The sequence below is a fragment of the Platalea leucorodia genome, assembly GCF_965183815.1.
Source record: "Platalea leucorodia genome assembly, chromosome: 4".
NCBI classification, from domain to species: domain Eukaryota; kingdom Metazoa; phylum Chordata; class Aves; order Pelecaniformes; family Threskiornithidae; genus Platalea; species Platalea leucorodia.
The window spans coordinates 38,236,683-38,256,546 of NC_138826.1; the positions used below are offsets into that span (position 1 = coordinate 38,236,683).

Genomic DNA, 19,864 nt, shown 5'->3' on the forward strand with positions numbered 1-19,864 from the left:
TCTATAAAGCATTAAGAGAAAAATCCACAGCTCTTAAAATGACAATTTTCAGCATCCTTGACCACCACAGGCAAGGTGCAGCCACAGACACCACCTTTATCTTGACAGAATGAAAGAGCAGCCCTCCGGCAGGGTTAGTAAGATTCAGCAACCATTCTCCCTGCTACAGACTAGGCTGTGCATGAGCAAAGACCAGGAGCGATAGGTCCCCACTCATTCAAATAAGCATTGAAACAGAAAAATAAGAGTTCAATGAGCCTAGATAGCTAAATGCACCATTTTAATACAAACTAGGCCTGTTTTCACCACCTCTTCAGCTATTTCAGCCTACAGTTTTACAGTGGCAAATTAGAACAATACAGAATACTGCCATCAGATGAACAACTCGTCCCATTTGTTTGTTAAAAAGTCAATGTGTATTTATTGGGCAAGATATTATTGTGTTGTATGCAACCCTTCCACTCACCCCTCCCCCAAGTCATCAGAAAAGTGCAGATGAAATCCATGGCATGAAGACACACATCTCTTCTTGGTCCATCCCATTGGATATTCTTCAGTCTAGTACCTAAGAGCACGCAAATCCCTTGGGAGTGCTTTGTACAAGCAACAAATTTGGAAAACCTGACAGTCAAAAATCTCACAGGAATTAATAGTCACAAAGATCACTCCAGGTCTAAAGTACCATCCAGTTTCAGATCATAATCCAGTCCATAAAATTCTTCTTTTTCTCCTCTTTTAAGTAATTACACTGCCTGTTAATTGCACCGTTTTCCTAAGACCATTTGGCATGATAAAGGAGATGCAGATTACATGTTAGATAACAAGGATGAATAGAGATAACACACCAGTAAATTACAGTGGCCTATTCCTGACCAGATTATATTAACAGTATAGAACAAATACACATAAAATAATTAAACCCAGAAACACCACTAGTAAGTGAGGCCCAGAATGGAATACATTGACTTACAAATAACATCTTCAAATACATCCAAAAATGTGAAATGGAGCACTGATCTGTTAGATCCATCTACTTCCTCGGAGGAGAATGCAACCAGGGAAGAGGAGGGAGTTTTTCTCTCCATAACCCCACCCCAATCCATCCCCCTTTCTTTTAAAGCAGAAACAAAAAGAGTACCTCCCTTTTTTGTTTTTGTTTTCTTTTTTTTATATCTCGGTTCAAAAGAGAACCATCACAGTAGCCAGACACTTAAGACTGTCTCCAAAGTACAGCAAATTCATGGTCACATTGGTAAGACATTAACAGAATAAATAGGTCCAACATAAATGCTGACTGCCAGAGCTGGTAACACCACCAAGAGACTATCACACAATTCAAATGCGATGTTTTCACAAGGGCTCAGAGACATGCATAAAGTCATCAATTTAAGGGCAGATGGCCAAAATACTTTTGTCTCCTAGCACTGAGAATAAACCTGTTAAAAAGCAAGTATTCTTCCCACAATCCCTGGGCCCAAGGCTGCTGCGCTGGTTTGTGCAGTGGCTGGTAAGTAACCTTCTCATTCGGTATAATTATTGTGCAAGTGTGTGCTTCAGCTGCGTTAAGCCAGTGAGGGTCAACTTCAGGCTAACAAGCCCACTACAGCAGAGATACAGATGCCTTCAACTGCCCTGCACAAGACTCTCTAGACATGGCACGAAGTCTTCTCCCAAGTGTTGAACTCCGCCTGGGAAACTCTCAGTATCATGCAAAAAGCTGAGAGGAAACACCTGGGAAAGCCCTGCAGGGGCGACTCTACCACTGTTTAATAACTCAAGAGATTCTAGCTTGTCCTTAAGGCCGCAACTGCCTCACAAGTTGCACTGGGAAAACTCTCTCACTGTAAAAACAGCAGAGAAAAGTAGGAAGGGTGAGCCACATGCCCAAGGCTTGAATACCTCCAACTTGCTGCATCCTATCATCTACCTCTCAGAGCTATACCAGCATCTTTGTAATACTGTGAAGGGACTTGGCTCAATACAACTACTATTCTACCTATAGGCAAGCATACTTTCTCTGAGGCCAGTCTGCCTTTGAGGTTTTTTTTAGTATAGTACCATAAGGAAACGACCGCAGCAAACGCTGCGGTCGACAGCTGAACCCTCAAACCCTCCCTGGCATCCCACAAAAAAAAGCCAGAGAAGCATCAAGGCACAATGGTGAATGCCCTTTTGAGAATGTGCCTTAAATGAATCAGTGCAAAGAGCAGAGAGATTACTACTATTACAAAAGTCACCTTTTTATACTAAAAGATCATGGTAAAAAAAGGTCAGCTTTGGCGCCATCCGTTTGCACGTGAAGTCCCTAGCCATGACACACGCCAGGGCCTGACTGACTCTACTACAGCATTGTGAGATAGTGCAAAACCTTCAAGTTATGAACAGTGAAATCACTGTTTTGCACATCTCCGGAATTGTGCAAGGTACAACAAGCACTCTAGGTGGTAAATGCATGCCTCCTAGAAGAGGCAGGGAAGCAAAACAGTTACTATGTACCTAGGATTTTCAGTACCATCCAGTTCCTCTCCTTACACCACCCGCTTGGTTTCTATTTCTGCTGTTACTCAAACTAAGAGATTCCAGAAAAGGATTTTGTGTTGGGTTGTTTTCTCCTCAGCAGATATTGATTGCAGTCTTACTGAGATCTCCAGAGGGGATTTCAAACAGAGTACATGACCATCTTTCCTTTGCCAATTTATCGGCTCTGCATTACATAGATATAAGGCTCCCAGCACAGTCTGTTAAATGCAGTAGCTTGGAGGAATACTCAAAAGAAAACAAAATATTCAATTTATTTTCTACCTTCAGCTTCTGGGAAGATTGAAGCTTTGGAACACAACATGAGAACTCAAATCTAACACTTGGCTGGACACCGGCTGAATACCGGGTCTGAGGAGAAGAAACAGCAAGGAATGAAAGTGACACACAGAATACCTGAGGAATTTGGAGTTATGGAATGGACGTTCAATTCACCATCAATAGTCATGATGAAAATAGGCAGGGGGAAGGGGAGAAAAGCCCTAAAACTAAAGTTGGGCATGAAAATAATGCAGATTTCAGAACAGACTAAGACGGGGAAGGAAGTTTTCAATATCAAGCCACCATCAGACCTGCAACTGTAGGAACAAAGGCTTACTGCAATCTCTTCCCCTAGGAAACCTTTAGAATCATCCCAGTGCTAGCTGGCAAGCCACCGATCGTTGCACTACAGTCAGTGGTGGCCGGGAGAGCCATTCATGTGCTTTTCACTGCAAGGAACATCCGTGCTGTAGAGGCCATCCAAGTACGCCTGAGAAATCTCCGCCACCAAGCTCCTGTCTGGGACGGACTGGGCCATTCCATAGATGGCTCCCTAGGCAGAGAAGAAGAGGTCGTTACATAGGATCGTTAATGCCGTCAGAGAAACACGGTCACCCCAAATGCACCCTCACTATATGCTGGCCTCCTTACCATGCCTGTGGTCTTGGCGTTGAGGTCCTTCATGATCTCCTCAATGCTGTCTTTCACATCTTTCAGGAACTGTTCAGCAACACCAGACTTCGTGTGTAACTGCGTAATGCAGAGATGAATGCTGGGCAGGCAGGGGAGAGGGGAGAGATTAACCATCTCAAGTACATACAGCTCTGCATTTTCTGAGCGACTGACCACAAATTAGTCCTTCCCTGGCCAGTGACAACTGTGTATCTCCTTAAAACAGCATTTCAGCAGTATAATGGGAGAAGATGATCCACTCTCAATTAAAGGTAACCCCTGCAAAATACTTGCTAGAACCAAGCTGCAGAGAATTCAGTTCTTTTGTAAAACAGCAACTCCTCCTTCCTTCCTGACTTCACCATACACATTTAAAGGCCTATAATTTTCTCACCTCATTCCAGCTACCTCTGGTGAGAAAAACGTAGCTGCCTGCAAGCACGGTGATCCTTGCCATCATTTTCCTCCCTTTCCTCTCCAGCTCAGATCAGCCATCAGCTGTGGAAGTTAGCATCCACCAGAAGGAACAAGGCTACTCACATCTCCGAGCTATCGCTTCAGGCTCTCTCGACTTCACTTCATGCTAACTGCAAGTCCAAAATTTTTTCAGTGCAGCTACATCTGAGAGCATTTGCCCCTTTTACCCACAGAAAAACAACAACTACCCACTCAAGGAAACTCTCTGACAAACATTCATTTTACACCAGGCTGGAAAGATCACTGAAAATTATCAGCCCCTCACTGTTCTTTCAATTACCTTCACCTTCAGTGGACAGCAAGAAGATACTAAAAATAAATAAATCAATCTACAAAACCTCAGTTAACTAACATGAGATAAAGCCCTGGCTATTTATATTTTTCTGCTTGTATTAGACAGAGGTAAATAGAAAGGGAGCCTCAGATATGTCCTCTGCCAGGCTCATTAAAATTACTACCGCCTTATCCTCACTGCAGTAACTGCTATATATAAGCAATTACAAAAGTAATTCCTTTTCTGCAGAGGAAAAGTCTACATGCAATTTATCAGATATGGACAACACCACTCAGCAAATCGAGAGCACTACATGGCCTGAAGACAACCATCTTGCATAGCCTGGCTAGGCACATCACTCTCCACTGGTCTCCACAAACTCACCTTGATGGGAACTGTAGGACATTTAAGTTCCATCCTTTTGCAGCTAAGAAATTAGATAATCGATAAATGTCAAAAGTGTCCGAACCGATGGAGAGGACAGACACCTCAGGTTTCCCAAAAATGAAGATGCTGTCAATTTTTCTCAACCTTAAAAAGAAAGAGGAGGAAAGAAGTGACCGACCAGGGTTACAAGGATCAGATATTCTGTCCATCTATCTGGAGCCTTAAAGGAAAAGCTACGGAAGGGAACAGATGACAGCACATCCCTATGAAAAAAAATCATGCAACCAGCCCAGGCTGTGTGAACTTGCAAAAGGATTCAGGTCATTAGAGGCCCCTAAAGTCAAGTACACTCAGGAAGAAATGGAAAAGAGGGAGGACAGAGAGGCAAGGGATATCAGAGCAGCAGAGATCAGCTTATCAGCTCACATAGCAACACAAGCACCCCAAAAAGAGCAAGTATAACCCTTCTTTCACCATCTTCAGCAAGTCCTTCCAGATTCCCCCTCAGCCATGGCTGAGGCAGAAGAAATTCTCAAAGCAAAGTCAGCCAAATAAAGATGCCTGCACCCCTCCTCCCTGTGCCTCTCGGCTATCTGGCACAGGGCAGCAACCTGGGCATAAACAAAGGACCTTCTCCTATAACTGCCCAGTGGATCCCCACCCAGCAGGTAACACGCTATAGCTTCTCCAGGGCGGGGGGAAAAAGTTGCAGGAGAAACAAAAGCAGTTTGGGAGAACGAGTCCAGAACAGGGTCAGAGTGTGATCAAAACACTAAGGCACGCACGTACTCCGATTCGAGGAAACGAGCCGTTTTAATGATCCTCTTCGTAGCCTCAACGTAGCCCGATTCCCCTATGTGCATCAGAGTTGCCCAGCACGCAGCTATGATTCCACCAGGCCTGGAGCCTGCCACGGAGGGGGAGGCGTATATGCCCCCTTGCCAGTCAGGTGCTATGAAGAACTGGTAGCTCCTGTACTTCTTGTCGCTGTACAGCACCACTGAGGAGCCCTTGGGAGCGTAGCCATACTGTAAGGGGCACAGAAAGCATTGAAAAGCAGCAGGAGGGCACAGAAATACATTCAAGCACTCGCTGCATGCCATCACCAAGATCCCATTTGCCCATACTTTGGCGCACTGCACAAAGCATCTGAATAGGGCAGGCCTTACCCCTGCACTTTAGCACTCCTCCACATTGCAGAGAAGAAATGTCTGAAGGCAGGGATGGCATTGGGAATTGCTCCCCAAAAATGAAAGCATCGGAAGACCTTTCTCTCCACTTCTTACCTTGTGGGTATCAGCAGAAATGCTGGTCACACCCTTTACGCGGAAGTCGAAGCGACGCTTTAGAGGGAACCCTGCCTTATCCATGAAAGCAATAAGAAAACCACCCAGGCAGGCGTCAACGTGGAAGGGGATTTTGTACTTCACCGCAAGCTGTGTGAACAAGACATTCTGGTGAGTAACATGCAATCAGGCAAGAAAACAATGTTGTCAGGGCACCCAAACTTCAGGCACCAAAAGGTACTCTGCATTTCACAATTAAATGTTTCCTGGACCCTTTTGGAACAGCATGCCACTCTCAAGCTGTTGAGGATAGGAGATCTGGAAGGGCTCGCTACTTGTGGGATGCTTTCTCCTGCTTTCCACACATTTGAAGATTGCCAGGAAGAGGAATAACAACATTGCATTTTGGCAGCTTGCTGTATTTGCCAAAGAGATGTGACAAATGTGGTCTGAAAGGAACATCCGCAATAAAGTGTAAGGGCATGATCCAACTGAAAAGAATATCAGAGGCCTTGGCTGGTTACATACAAAATAAATAACAACTGGAGCGTGGACAGAAAAATCAAGATGTGTGTTTGAAAAATAAGATCCCAGCCCTTTGACTCCTACTCCCTCCACGCATTCCTCCAACTTCTGCACCAAGCTTGCTACAACCAATAGGCCCTAAATCAAAGCCTTTTTACCAGGTGGACTATTTTGCTGTTATTTCCTCTCAGACATCAAAGAATGCCCTTCTGGTTGGTCTCGCAGTGGGTGCAGCAGAGCTCAAAGTCACATACACAATACATACCTTCAGTTACAGCAGAAGTTTACGGCACAGACTTGAGAGTTCAGAGACAAAGCATGTGCAAAAGGCTTGCCACTTTGCCTTGCTGTTACACACTGCATGCACCAGCTCAAGTCCAAAATCCAGCCCCACACAAATAGCTTTAAGGCAATGCCCAGAGGTACTTATGGTATTTAAAGCCCACCCTCCAGCAGCCGTTACAGAGTGCAAGAAAACAGTCCCATATTCCTCCTAACTTCCAAATTGTGTTGTACATACCCTGCCGTCGGTTAATACCCAATTTAAGGACAGTAATACCCTCCCAACCAGGCCGCTCCTCCCACCAGATTCACTGGTTAGCATCCTGGAACCCCTCTGCTCTTCTTGTACGGAAGGACATGCTGGTTTTATTGCCACAGCACCCCAGAAATCCCAGGGGCACCCTACCTCTGCCACCTCTTCAATCGGGTCCATAATTCCATGGGGGAACTGGGGAGCAGAACAGACCAGCATTGCTGTGTTCTTCGAGATAGCTCTCCTCATTGCCTGAAGATTTAAAGAGAGAAGATGCTCACATTCCACTTACCAAGTGCCACCCTGCCAGAAAAGATAAAAAGGGAAAACGTGCAGCGTCTGGTCTTAAAACCAACACACAAAAGCCTATGGAAAGCAAAGCAATGAGCTACAAGCATCAGCAGACATCAACTGAGTAATTTAACTCATCCACTTGGAAAGACTAGAATGCTTTTGTTTGCCCTCATCTGAAATCTGGGGCTGTTTGTGAAATACATAAATTATTTGATTCTAAATGACCCACACAGGAAAAAGGGATAGTTTATATCCAATTACTTCAAACAAAACCTTATCTGCAATGACAGACACTTACTCCTGCCATTGTTCCTTATTTCCATGAAGCATTCATCCCTCTATCCACTGATTTGCCACCTGGATAGGTAGATTTCTTGCTATTTGCTGTACAATGCTAATTTCCCACAGAAAGAGTGCTGTGCTGCCTAAAGTAATACCTGAACATCCACTTCCATAGCCTTGGTCAACGGTATGTGAATCAACTTCAGTCCAAAGTAGTGTGCTGCCTTGTCAAACGCTGCGTGAGCACTCACCGGGACCAACCTAGAAAAGTAACAGATTGCATAGGTCAACCCAGGCAGCACCTAAGCCTTACCGTGAACAGGAGGGGAAAGAGCAAAACAATTCAACTTGCAGGTATTTGCATGTGACAGGTCACAAACAGGTCAACTGCATGTTTCAACTAGCCAAAAATCATACAGACCAAAAAAAGAAAAAAGTTGGGGAAAATGCTCTCTGGGACAGACGAGAGGCTGCGTGCTGTTCTGAACTAAAATAATGGAAACTCAATCTGAACAACCCAGAGAAAACCTATTAAAGTAATTCTATTCCACTGCATGGTCTTCTGTGAACCAGGAACCAGAGCTCCCAAGAAAGTTAATTTCTTGTCATATCAGACAATACTGTGCCATCTCCAACCAGCTACCCTCCCTGAGAGGGGCACATGACAATACAAAAGGGAAGGAGCAGCATAAATACACCAAATGAACACAATATTTGCTGTCTCCCATCTCTAATAGCAGTGGCTGAACACCCTTAATTAATCATGTTTTCTGAGGCATCGTATCTTTATCGGGGCCTTTAACAGCATGCAAAAATGTTAGAGAGGGAAGAAAAGAACCGCAGGAAATTAACCAAAGATGAACACCACAGTGTTTCATCTCTCTCTGTGTTTTCCCCCGTAAGCAATTAACCAGAGAAACATTTTTGATGCACCATCTAAAAAAAAGAAGCACCTTAGAGAGAGCAAATCCTCTATTAGCAGTGTAATGATTAGTACAATTCCTCATTTCAGCTCCAACCAGCCCCAACTTTAGTCTCAGGCTAAACCCTCTTTGATCTGAATAAATCAAAACCCTTAAACACTTCAAAGGGCCTGACAATCTCTGCTCGAGAGGGGCCCAAAGCGGATATGAGCAGGCTCTGTCTAGAGCAGCATGCAGGTATTGGGAAAAACATCTGCACAGCACAGCTACCACAGCCCCCCAGGATCTGCTTAAAGGTTCCTGTGCTTTCACACTGCTTCTTTCAATCCAGGTTTCTCTCCTTCAGACGCAGATGGACAAGGAGGAGGGGGTAAATGAGCTATGAAATGAAGGAATATTGGGGTCTAGCAGCCACCTCCACTCAGAGGAACAGTAAGTCCCGCAAGCTCCCAAAGCGAAAACCAAGCCACGGAAGTATCGCTCACATTTCTGGCTGTTTGATGCCTCTCTCGTAAGCCAGGTCTCGGTATGCTTTGCAGGCCATCAGAATGCTCTCAGTGCCCCCAGATGTCATCTGTCATGAAGAAAAGAAGCAAACAAGAAAAACAACCGCTTACATGGATGTTGCAGAAGAGAAAAGCAAAAAAGGGATGCTACCACAGCATCTCTGCCCAGAGATGCTTCAGAGGCAAGAGATGTACAGGAAAACTCAGGTTTCAAGGGCAGTAGAAGTCACTGAACAGCTCAAGGCAGCTTTCTGACATTCAGCTCGAAAGTGCACATTTAAATAAATGTTGACTCTATTTAAAGGGGGAGGGGGAAAGGGAAAACAAAAAAAAAAATCCAACTCAAAAGCCTGACAAGAGGGGACCATACTGCACAGTCACTAGCTGGCAAACACGACCACATCTCATGAAACTACTAGTACATACTTAGCTCTTGATTACCCGGGGATTGTTTATCTGGATTACAGATTAATTATGCCACATATAAGGAAACAACGAAGTTGATTCTGTATTAAGTCAACTGAAGTCCAGCAGGGTTCATTAGGTCTGGCGCAGCGCCACACTGAGGCATGGAGCCAGCTCAGCGTTGGCACCGCTCCTGAGCTACAAAACCTTCCCAGAACCTGGAACACTGCAGAGCAGAGAGCTCTCTCCCACCTCCTCTCTGCAGAGACCAGCCTAGGTCTGGTCAACGCCAGGCCAGAGCTTGTAAGTCTTCAAGGACCCAAGAAATTTTATACCAGGAGGAATTTCTGCATTACTCTCCCCAGCAAGTGCCTCGGTATCCACACAGTCCACTACCCGTGCTGTCCCAGCCCTCTTTACCCTCACCATAGGAAAACAAGGGGGTTTGCATCAGGAGGTGGAAGACAGGAAGCTATATGCACAAGCTGTTTGATTAAGTTTACTATTGCATACTGCAACTCAAGAGCTGTTGCAAGCAAATAAATTAAACTCTTTACAGGAAGAAATTCCTCAAGTGGGAGGACTGTCTCTTGTCAGCCAGCCTTTATGAGTTCTGACATGCAGGGGACAGAAAAGTGTGTGAGCACAAACTTTCCAAAGTAAAACTTTAACCTTGTAAAATGTGAGGTTGGTTTTTCAAGCAGCCTGCAGCACTGACTTACTGCTACACTGCGTGAGCCATAACTCGAGGATGGGGGGCACCTCGGACAGGTATACAGAAGTGCAGGTGAAAGAAAGGAATCAAAACCTACTTACAGTGTTTACGGAGGACTAACTTTGATCCTCAGACCTGCTGAACAAACTGCAACTTCCCCTTTTAACCTCTCCCCCCCAAAAAAATAAACATAAAAAGGATGCAATCACATTTGCATGCCTTATGACATCTCCTAGTGTGGGTTTTCTTTTGTTTTTTTTTCCCAGCTGACACAGCTGCAAAACCCCAAAATGCAAAGAAGTAGTGTGACTGCATGACAATGACTAATCATTAAGTACAGAGATAAGGAACAAAGTTCACAGACACATAAGACAGCCTGCCACATTTGTTCCTAACATGATCCAAGCTAGCAGCAGCTGCTGCCACAGGCAGTGTGGAAGTGACTGTTACACCACAGACAATTTCTGCTTTTTTGGTAGTTTGTAAAGCAACAGCTGTCACGGATAAACCCTAACAGAGCCTCACACTGGATAAAGAAATCGCTGCATTTATTGTGAAGCAAATAGATGGTAGCAGGAACACAATGTCCTAAGCATTTTATGGGCTGTGTCATTCACTTCTCAACCCTTCTTATGAAAAGATCTGTGAAGTTGTCAGCTATTACCTTTGGGGAAAAAAAAAAAAAAAAAAAAAAAAACAAAAAACAGCTGGTATAACATGGATTGCCTTCCTAATGCTGGCTGGGAGAAGAGGAATGGGATTATTGCATACTTGTAACACTGCTTGCAACATTGCTTACAATATTGCAAGGATTGTGAAAACTTTGCTAGGGAAGATTTCGGGATCTTAGGATCCACATTAGTGAATGCTAGACACTTCATGCCACCAGGCCTGCTCCAGGCAGTCCCTGCCTCTACTCTCATCTAGATAACCTGCTCTTCAAAGAGCAGCTTCAAAGAGCAGCTTCTGTACAGTCTTATTCCTGTTTCGATCTTTCCACCAAAGCACCAACGTCTTTGCCCTTATATCCAACAAATCTTCCTTCAAAGTCTAGCTTATCACCTGCCTGCGAACGCTGAGCCACACAGGTTTTTGGGGAGGTCAGAGTCACTGCTTTTCGGCAGTCGGTCAGATTCAGGGTAAGGAACAGCATCCAGGACGGATCCTCCTCCCAGGCACCAAGACTGGCATGCAGATGACCACACAGACAGCTTGTTCAGGCAGCTGAAAATCCACCCAAAAAGCTGAATTTCAGCCAGATCAGCTTCCTAAATTGGCCCACAGTCAGTACCAACATGAGTGTACGCCACAGAGACATGCCAAAGCAGCTTGATCTACAGCAGCACCTTTAGCGTGGCGCAGCTACAACAGCAAAACCCCTTTTGGTCCACGCGGTTTATACCTGCAGAGGGAGTCTGCTCCTTTGCAGGAGGCTTTGTCAGCTTAGCTGTCAACAGCAAACTCGTCCTGCTATAGCCAGGCCTTGAATCACTGTCACAGGATACAACTTCCCCACTGCCTGCGGCACGCCGGCAGCTGGCCAACACGCAGTGATTCAGCACCCGCCAATGGCTCGCACAAATATTTTTTTCTCTCCTCTAAATGAAAGTCCACAGTCCACTCAAGCAATGCCATGGGGAAAAGGGGCTGGAAATAGGCATTGTTTTAAGCAGCTTTCCAACCCTGCGCTATCTTCAAAAGCCAGGCAAAGTGTGTGGAAAAAGGCAAGCAAACAGACTTTTTTGTTCTTGATTTATTTATTATTTTCCACATGGGAGGGGAGAGGAGAAAGCACAGGGGAAAAAATATCCCTCCTGCTTTCTAAACTCAGTATATCCCTTCCATTGCTCCCTCCCTCCAAATCATTAAAACAGCAATAAGAGGTACGGTCCCTATTCTAGGATTTCTTTGGCCGTGCCACCTGCGTGTCACTGACAAACTGTCAGACACAAAAGAACCACCACTTCGGTTCATGGTCTCTAAAGTTTTGCTTGCATTTTCGCCTTAGGAAACACATCCATTCAGACCCTGGAGACAAAGCTGACCAAAAGTTTCACTGAGCTGAACTACCCCATGAATAAGAAAACAAACTACAATTTATTTCTAAGGTAGCATTAGACTAAAAATATACCACAATCCACTGCATGGTCATAACGTAGTTGCAGACTCACATAAAACCCCTGTAAACTTGCAGGTTGTAAATTCCACTAGTTGTTTCTCTCAAGGTGACCTGCTCATCACTACAGATAAAACCTGACAAATCTGCAGAGTTTAAACCCCCCCAAGACACATCACTCACATTTCACTGTTAAAGTCCTACTTCCAATGTGCAGCCAGCACTACAACAAAGTTTGGAAGCCCCAGAATTTGGGAGGAAGAGACAAGATTGTTTCTACAGGAGGTTTAGGTTTGCATCTACTGATTTCGCCTCCTTTCCCCTGTTCTCAGCTGCAGGAAGAAGAATTCATAGAGAGAGACATCAAATACCCCCCATGCAATTTTCCCCTGCACTTCAAAGCTGCCCTTTCTTTTTAAAGTTCAAACAACTACTAAAAAAAAAAAAAAATCATTGAAGCTTGCATAAAAGTGGTGATTTCTCCCTAAATTAGAGGGGAAATCCACAGAGCCAGCACTGCAAAACAAAGCACCTTGTGAACAGGAACACATGCACACATCAGACAAGAACAAACTCCCCCATTCCTCCTCTGTGTGCTGAGCTTAATTAGTCCTTCCAAATCATTGCAAGAATGTGATTAGAATCTCCTGGGAGCCAAAAATCACCAATTCCTGTCTCTTTGCTCTTGCATAACACAATTAAAAGTAAGAACAAAAGTAGTAATTAGTGAGAAATAGGAAGCATCCATCCACTGCTGAAAATGATTACTTTTAAAAACTGCTTAAAAACCTGGAACATCTCTCAGTGCAATTTAAGGCAAAAGGCATGCCTGCACACCCCCCACCACAAGGGCACTGTTAGTGTTTTTATGCCCATGTTTAAACTAAGGAGAATTACAGCCCCCATGTCTCAAATAAAGGCAACTGCTATCAATAATGCAAGCTGCTCATCTGACTTCACATTCAGAAATCTAAAAAGACATGTTTCATTTTAGCATTTATTAAGCACACCAAAAACCTTCAAAGAGGAAGCAGGGGACTGCTCTCCAGAGACCCTGCTTCGGAAGATGTCCACATCACACCGGGCAGGACCACGCAGGGATCCCCAGGCTGCTGAAGGCTCTGGGAACAGCACAAATGTGTCACTCTGCTGCTTTTCCCACACTGAGCAGCAGAGTATTAGCCCCAAAAAGTGCTGTTTCTGCAAGGTGTCGTGGAAATCAGAGCACAAAGGAAGTGAAATTGCCTCACTGAGAAGCACAGACAAACTTTCGGTGTTTTCCACATAGCATAGCCACAGATATACTCTCCAGAAACACCAACAAGCTCCATCTGCCTTCAGGGACCATCACCAGGCACCAACAAAATTGGACAAGCAATCCCAGTTGCTTAAATCACATTAGCAAACCCAGCAGACAGGGACCTGGCAATAAGACACATTGCTTCTTGGAGATGGCAGTGATGAAATTCAGGAAAAAGAAATTGTTTTAGTTTACAACACTGCAAACGTTGAATCAGGTAAACCAGAAGCCTTCTCAATAGAAAAAGCCAGCAGCACCTCCTGAACAGATCAATTTAAAGATAAAGATAACTCACAGCATTGCACCCTCCCTGGTTTAGCCGCCTCTGTTTTACAGCCTCACCGGTTGCTGAAGTATAACTGCGGCAGTCTGAGCAACCGGCTACAGCAGGGCCTTCCAGAGACAGAAAGCATGGCATCAGTTTGAAAAAATGCTCTTTTAAAATGACTTTGTAACTGTCGAAGCCTCCAGAAATAATTCTGAAATGTTGATTCTGTTTTGGGGAGGAGAAAATAAGAGAAGTCTTTGAGCCCAACTATTTAAAGAGCACGTGACCTCCATATATTCAGCCACATCTCTCCATCAATGATTAGCAACTCTGGACACTTTTCACAGTCAGGAAGGGCAACATGGAAGGAAGACAAAAAGTCCACTGGAGAGACTCATTTGGACAAGATAATTACAGGGATGCAATTAATCTTACGTTTCTGGCCAATCAACTTTTCAATCCTCCCTCTCACCCTGCAAATTTGACTGTGCAGCCAGCTAGAACGTAACTCCACGGCAGGTTGCACGCTTCCCCATTTGCTTTGTTTCTGCTTTAATCTCAGCTGCAGCTTCACAGCACAATCCTCGGAACGGAGGGGAAGAAGAACAGAACAGAGGGAAAAGCAGAATTCCCCAGAGAGCATCCATGGAGGTCTCATGGTGGCCATGATCACTGTCCGATTGTTTTGAAGCAGTTTTTTTACTCATTCTGAACCTCTCCTCTTAGGCAATTCTACTTTTAAATTTCAGTGAAAGAGCACACAGGACCAAGGTTGACACTTTTACAACACATGCTTTATGTAACAAAAACTGAACACATGCGTTGCAGGCTTCAGCGAGCAAAGTTCTCCAAGCATACGATAAGTGTCACAGAGCTATCTGACTTGTATCAATTGACATCTCAACTGCCGATAAAGATGAGTTTCAACAGCCTTAGACCTAGCCTCTTCCCCACTCCAGGGAAAATCTCACCTGTGTTCTCGGCACTGCAAACCATAAAGGAGATGAGGTGAGGTTAAATGCTTTCTATAAGCAAAGAGGCACGTTCCTTCTCTAAGCTTGAAGGCGGCAGGAGGAACACAGTTCCGAGAAGACAAGTCACAGGGTGCAACCTCCTGCTACCAAAAGCAATCGCATCTTACACTCCCAGACACTGCACAGTCAAGTTTCATTTTCAATCCAGTTAAGAGCTTGGTCCCAACTGCACCTACTATAAGACTACTCCAGTACTTACTTCCTTAACACAGCCAAGCCTCCAACTGTCAGATTAAGACCATTCAAGGCCAGTTTACTTCCTAAGCTCTTCTGTCAACACTGCCTTCCCATATTGATCTTCAGCTATTGCTGGCCTTCTCCCTCCCTAGCATATTTACAGACAGCAACCACCTTACACCCAGTGTCTGAAAAATCTCATCTGGATTCTTCTCACAAATGGAACTACTTCTTTGCAAGTTATTAAGCAGCCTGCTTGTATCACAGCTGCACCTGACCACCATGCTAGGAAGTAAGACCTCACTGTCCCATACACCATGTAAACAGGGAGAGAATTTGGCCTAAGGAATTCAGGATCCTTACCAAAAAGGTAAAGCAAGAGAGGAGAGCGTAAAAAAAAAAGGGCTCATTTTTATAACAGTAATTCACCATGCAAGTTCACAACTTTTGCTCTTTGACCAACTTTGAATCATCAATTTAAGGACACACACCTGAACTCTTGCTAGGAACTCTATCAAGGCTTTAAAACTTGTTTCCAGCCTAGCACACTGGAAGGCCACATGAGCCTGGGAAGACAGCTTTCCAGCTGGACAGATGACAATACATGCCATGCTTGCTTGATCACCAATACTTCAAGCTGCTTGTTGGTGACCGGCCAGCCAGCCGGCCTTGTCCTCAATCTTAGCATTCTGGCAGGCTCACAGATTTCCAGTTCAGAGATTAAAACTGAGGGGAGCTACTCAAAGTGACACTGCTCTGTTCACCATCCCCAACTGACAACCAGCCAGGGTACGTTACACTGGTTCTCTTTTCCAACTGTCATCAAGCCTGTATCATTTATAAGAGTGTGAAAAAAAAGCTGACTTGTCTGAAGAACTACTTCCCTGAGTTAAACTCTCTCTCATAAAGCTTCACCAAGAGCAGCAATTAGCAACTGTCTTCTGCACAGCTATGTTGGCATGGCATATACCAGAATGAGCTTGACCTCAGCCAGATAGCAGAACGTGCATTTACACTTAAATCAAAGTCAGAAATATCCAAAATATTCATGGGACACTTGAAGACCGGCTACTTACAGCACCACAAGAGCTGGGGCCCCCGTTGAAGAGCGTACAGGCAATCCTCACTACTTCTGCTTCCATCTTCCTCAAACCAGGGAATATATCTGGATGGAGAGGATTACTCCAGGCAAACTCTTCATACACCTTCAGAAAACAAAAGACAGAAAGTTAGCCTTGCAGATGAAGCACTGAATTATCAGTGCAGATTTGGGAACTCACCATACACACTGTATAAGCAAATTAGCTGCATTTAGCCATAGTCAATACTGCAGATCTCCTTGGACTCAACTCCTGCTACAAGTAAATATCACAAGCTGGGAAGCTATGGCTGAGGGGGGAAAAAACAAACTGACTTGTTTTTCTAGGGCACTCTGGCCTCTGGAGTGATTCTATAACATCACAATATTTCTTTTTGTAAAGACAGGTTGAATTGTTTAGCTATTTTTAAAAGAGAACACAATATGCACTCTATGATTGCTTTACACAAACCAGGCCAAAAAAACTTACTTTGCAGAACTAGTTTTCAAGTTTACTATTAAAGGGGAATTCTGAAGCAGCTAGAAAAGCACAACTGCCCACTCACACTGCAATAAAAGTGGCAGTGGAAACCAGTATTTCACGCTTGTTCTGCAACTGCAGGCTCACAGGATAAGGCTGGAACAGGCCAGTTCCGACCTCCTGCAGTTGAGATCAAAAACCAACTGCAGGGATGTTAAAAGAAATACAGCAGAAAAAACAGCAAATAATCAGCACAGAGAAAATGTTTCCACAACACTCAGTCCAAGCTGAGGCCCCTCTAGAAAGACTGCTCTGAGCTTTATGTTTCCCCAGAAGTGACAAAGAAAATGCCAACAAGCAGAAGAAAACACCATTAGCAACCACCAAACAGAGCTCATTACAGCTGTTATAAAAGCTGTTCCCAGGAGCAAGAAGGTTAGTTAGATTTCCCTTTCTAGCAAAAAAACGCTGGAGGTAGATATATTTGAAAACAGACCTGTTTGGAAAAAAAAAAAAAAAAAAAAACCTCTTTAGGTTATTTTCCAACTTTCTCAAAGGGAAAAAGTTCCTGAGTAGGTAAACAGACCTAACAAAGACGCCACTGAAGCATGCCAATGCTCCATTGTTGTAAGATGTAGACCGCCAAAAAACATTTTACAAACTTGTTTTTTCCTTAAACCAAGAGGAATTCAGTTTTGCTCAGTGAAGCTGTTCCAGTCCAAAGTCCCACCGCCTCCCAGTAACAGGACAGCCAAGGATGCTTTCACTCCAGCCTGCAGCAAAGGCACATCTGTTGGGGGGCTTGCTGAAGCTGATCTATGGCAATTTTATGCCTCCTACTATTCCCTGAATTAGAAGGTCAGTACCAGTTTCCAGTTCACTTGTAACCAGCTTCTTACTTTCTTACTCAAAACAACATCTCATCTGATTGGATCCTAGTTTTCTCTATATATTTTTTTCACAGGGACGGTCACCTGGCCAGCTTTACATTGCCCAAATGCTTTGCTAATAATTCCCCTTCCACCTACATTTACCCTAGGTTCCGTCTTCATAGTTGGGCAGTCTTAGTTTCAGACCTTCCCTATTTATTTTGAAAGATGCTGGTACAGTGTTGAGGGGTTTCTGGTCACCCTAAAGATGCTAAGGATATCTGCAAAGATGCAAAGTTAGACTGCTTGCACATTACCTTCACTAGCAGATGGGTGAGTTTCTCTTCGCCACTGTACACAGTCCCAGAGACTTTTCCATCCTGCCAACGTACATCTCCTGAAAGAGAAGGAAGAGCACACTGCTTGCCAACACAGCCATTCACAGAAAGCACGTAGAAGTGCACAGAGAAGTCCTCCCACCAGTTCTGCAGATGAGGATTCAGCTTTTGAGATTTCAGTGATGAGGAACAAGTATGCTTTTTGTGCCACAGAGACAACTGTGTGCGTGACGCTAAGCCTCTGGGATCGTGTATCCCATGAACTTATCAAACTGGAAGTAAATGTTGACTAAAGAGTCAGCACATACACAACATCTAGCTGCAGCAAGCAGTTATATGTAATCCACTTAATCCCCACTCAGTCCCCCCAAACTGCTGTCCAACCAACTGAACTCTAGAGTGGCTAAAGTTAAAGCCACTTTCAAAGAGCACCCATTACCACTGTAAGCTGAGAAGAGATGGAAAGGCCAAGCTTGTATTGCTAAAACCTACACTACCGGGTGCCTCAATTAAATTTCACCTAAAATTATATGCCATTGAAGCATTAACAAATGAGAGCAGATGGATGGAACAGCACCAGCAGCACACCCTGTTGAAAAGTGTTTCAACCCACTGCCCAACATGATGGTACTTAACCAAGTAACTTTCTGCCTCTAAACACCCCAGCAGTGTATTTCCACTTGTTTGGTTATTTGCTCCCTCTCCTAACTGTTAACCTCCTTCATAAAACTCAACGGCATCACCTTCACAAGCATATACAAGGTGAATATAGTCACAATCCAACCCTGATTTCCAAGCAACTTTCAAAGGGGCATGCACATGTGCGAAAAGGAGAGGGCCATACAAAAAGAAAAAAGGAAAGAAGAACCCAGAGAAGGAAGGAAATAATCATTTGAGGGAAAACACAGACAGAAGCTACATAAGCAATACATAAAAGTAGTAAAGAAGGAAGTTGTTACAGGATATTCAACTGTGAAACTCTGTTTCTGAATTTGGAGTAGATGCACTGTTCTAGCAGAATATTTGGGCATTTCTCAAATTTGGGATAGGAGCAGGGCAGTCATATCTTCTCCTCTGGACAGCAAGTCACCCAAATTTGCTCATTACAAGTAATAGGTACATGAATCAGGGTGGAGATATTTACATGAGTGAGGCAACTCAAATTAAGTTTCAGACACTGCTTATGTAGACGCAAGCCAGGAGAACATCATCATGACTTTGCCTTCTGTAAAGGGCATTTTCAAGATGCAAACCACTATGACTTCAATTAAGAGAGTCTTGGAAATTCCCTAAAAATCCTGCTTGGAAGTTGGCGGGGGGGGGGGGGGGGGGACGACACGACACAGTTTATTGAGTATTCCCTGGGGCTTCACAGAAAACACATTTCTGGTAAAAGTCAAACTTCAAGGAAACTACTCAGAAATGTAATCAAAAATGCATTCAAATAATTTCCGCCGTATTTCTCTTCTCCTCAGCTATCCCATCATCAGTCTAAAACTCTCGGGGAAGGAACAGAATTTCACTGTAAATACCCCAATTACAATATTAGAAGTCATGAATACTGATCTTAGTCACTTCCAGAAGGAAAACAGACAAAAATTTGCAAGCAAAGAACGTCAGGGAAGAAATATTTAAGATGAAACCATGAGCAGGAGTCATTAGATCTCATTTAAGAGAGTAAGTCTAACGTTAGGTCTATGAAACAGACCCACCTCTGCTGCAGTACAGACTCACATTCATACCTTTTGAGCTGTACTCTTTCATCTTCTCTAGTACTTCAGGCTGGCTCATGCCTTGTTCTGGCAGCGCTTTGATATAATCCTTTTCATCTTTCAGGAAGGATAAACTGGAAGTGACATCATTCAAGGCTTCATCAATCTTCTTTTGAATCTAAAAAGAAAGGAAAACCCTATCAACAATGGCGGTGGCCATATTATAAATAATCGTCGAGTATATGCAAGATTGAACTCACTAGCTACATCCGCACTATTGAGCAGAACAGATAGGAACTGTTTCAGCTCTATGACCAAAAAGCATAGCAGAGTTGACAGCCACGCAGCTCAACTCTTCCTTCCTACCTACCTCTCCCTCCAAAAACAAGCTGCCTGGAATGGTGAACTGGC

The 19,864-nt window shown here is 44.1% G+C and overlaps 1 protein-coding gene across 1 annotated transcript in view; it reads right to left on the minus strand.

The window, feature by feature from the left end:
* Window positions 1-478: 478 nt before the first annotated feature.
* Window positions 479-19,864, minus strand: part of SGPL1 (sphingosine-1-phosphate lyase 1) — a 32,025-nt gene continuing 12,639 nt past the window's right edge. The window contains exons 4-14 of the mRNA XM_082310595.1: window positions 19,484-19,631; window positions 17,721-17,800; window positions 16,052-16,180; window positions 8,940-9,028; window positions 7,687-7,792; window positions 7,109-7,207; window positions 5,896-6,045; window positions 5,399-5,637; window positions 4,607-4,753; window positions 3,451-3,571; window positions 479-3,352 (exon numbers count right to left, since the gene is read on the minus strand). Coding sequence (XP_082166721.1) covers window positions 3,212-3,352; window positions 3,451-3,571; window positions 4,607-4,753; window positions 5,399-5,637; window positions 5,896-6,045; window positions 7,109-7,207; window positions 7,687-7,792; window positions 8,940-9,028; window positions 16,052-16,180; window positions 17,721-17,800; window positions 19,484-19,631 — 1,449 coding nt within the window. The 3' untranslated portion in view covers window positions 479-3,211. The remainder of the gene's footprint in view (window positions 3,353-3,450; window positions 3,572-4,606; window positions 4,754-5,398; window positions 5,638-5,895; window positions 6,046-7,108; window positions 7,208-7,686; window positions 7,793-8,939; window positions 9,029-16,051; window positions 16,181-17,720; window positions 17,801-19,483; window positions 19,632-19,864) is intronic.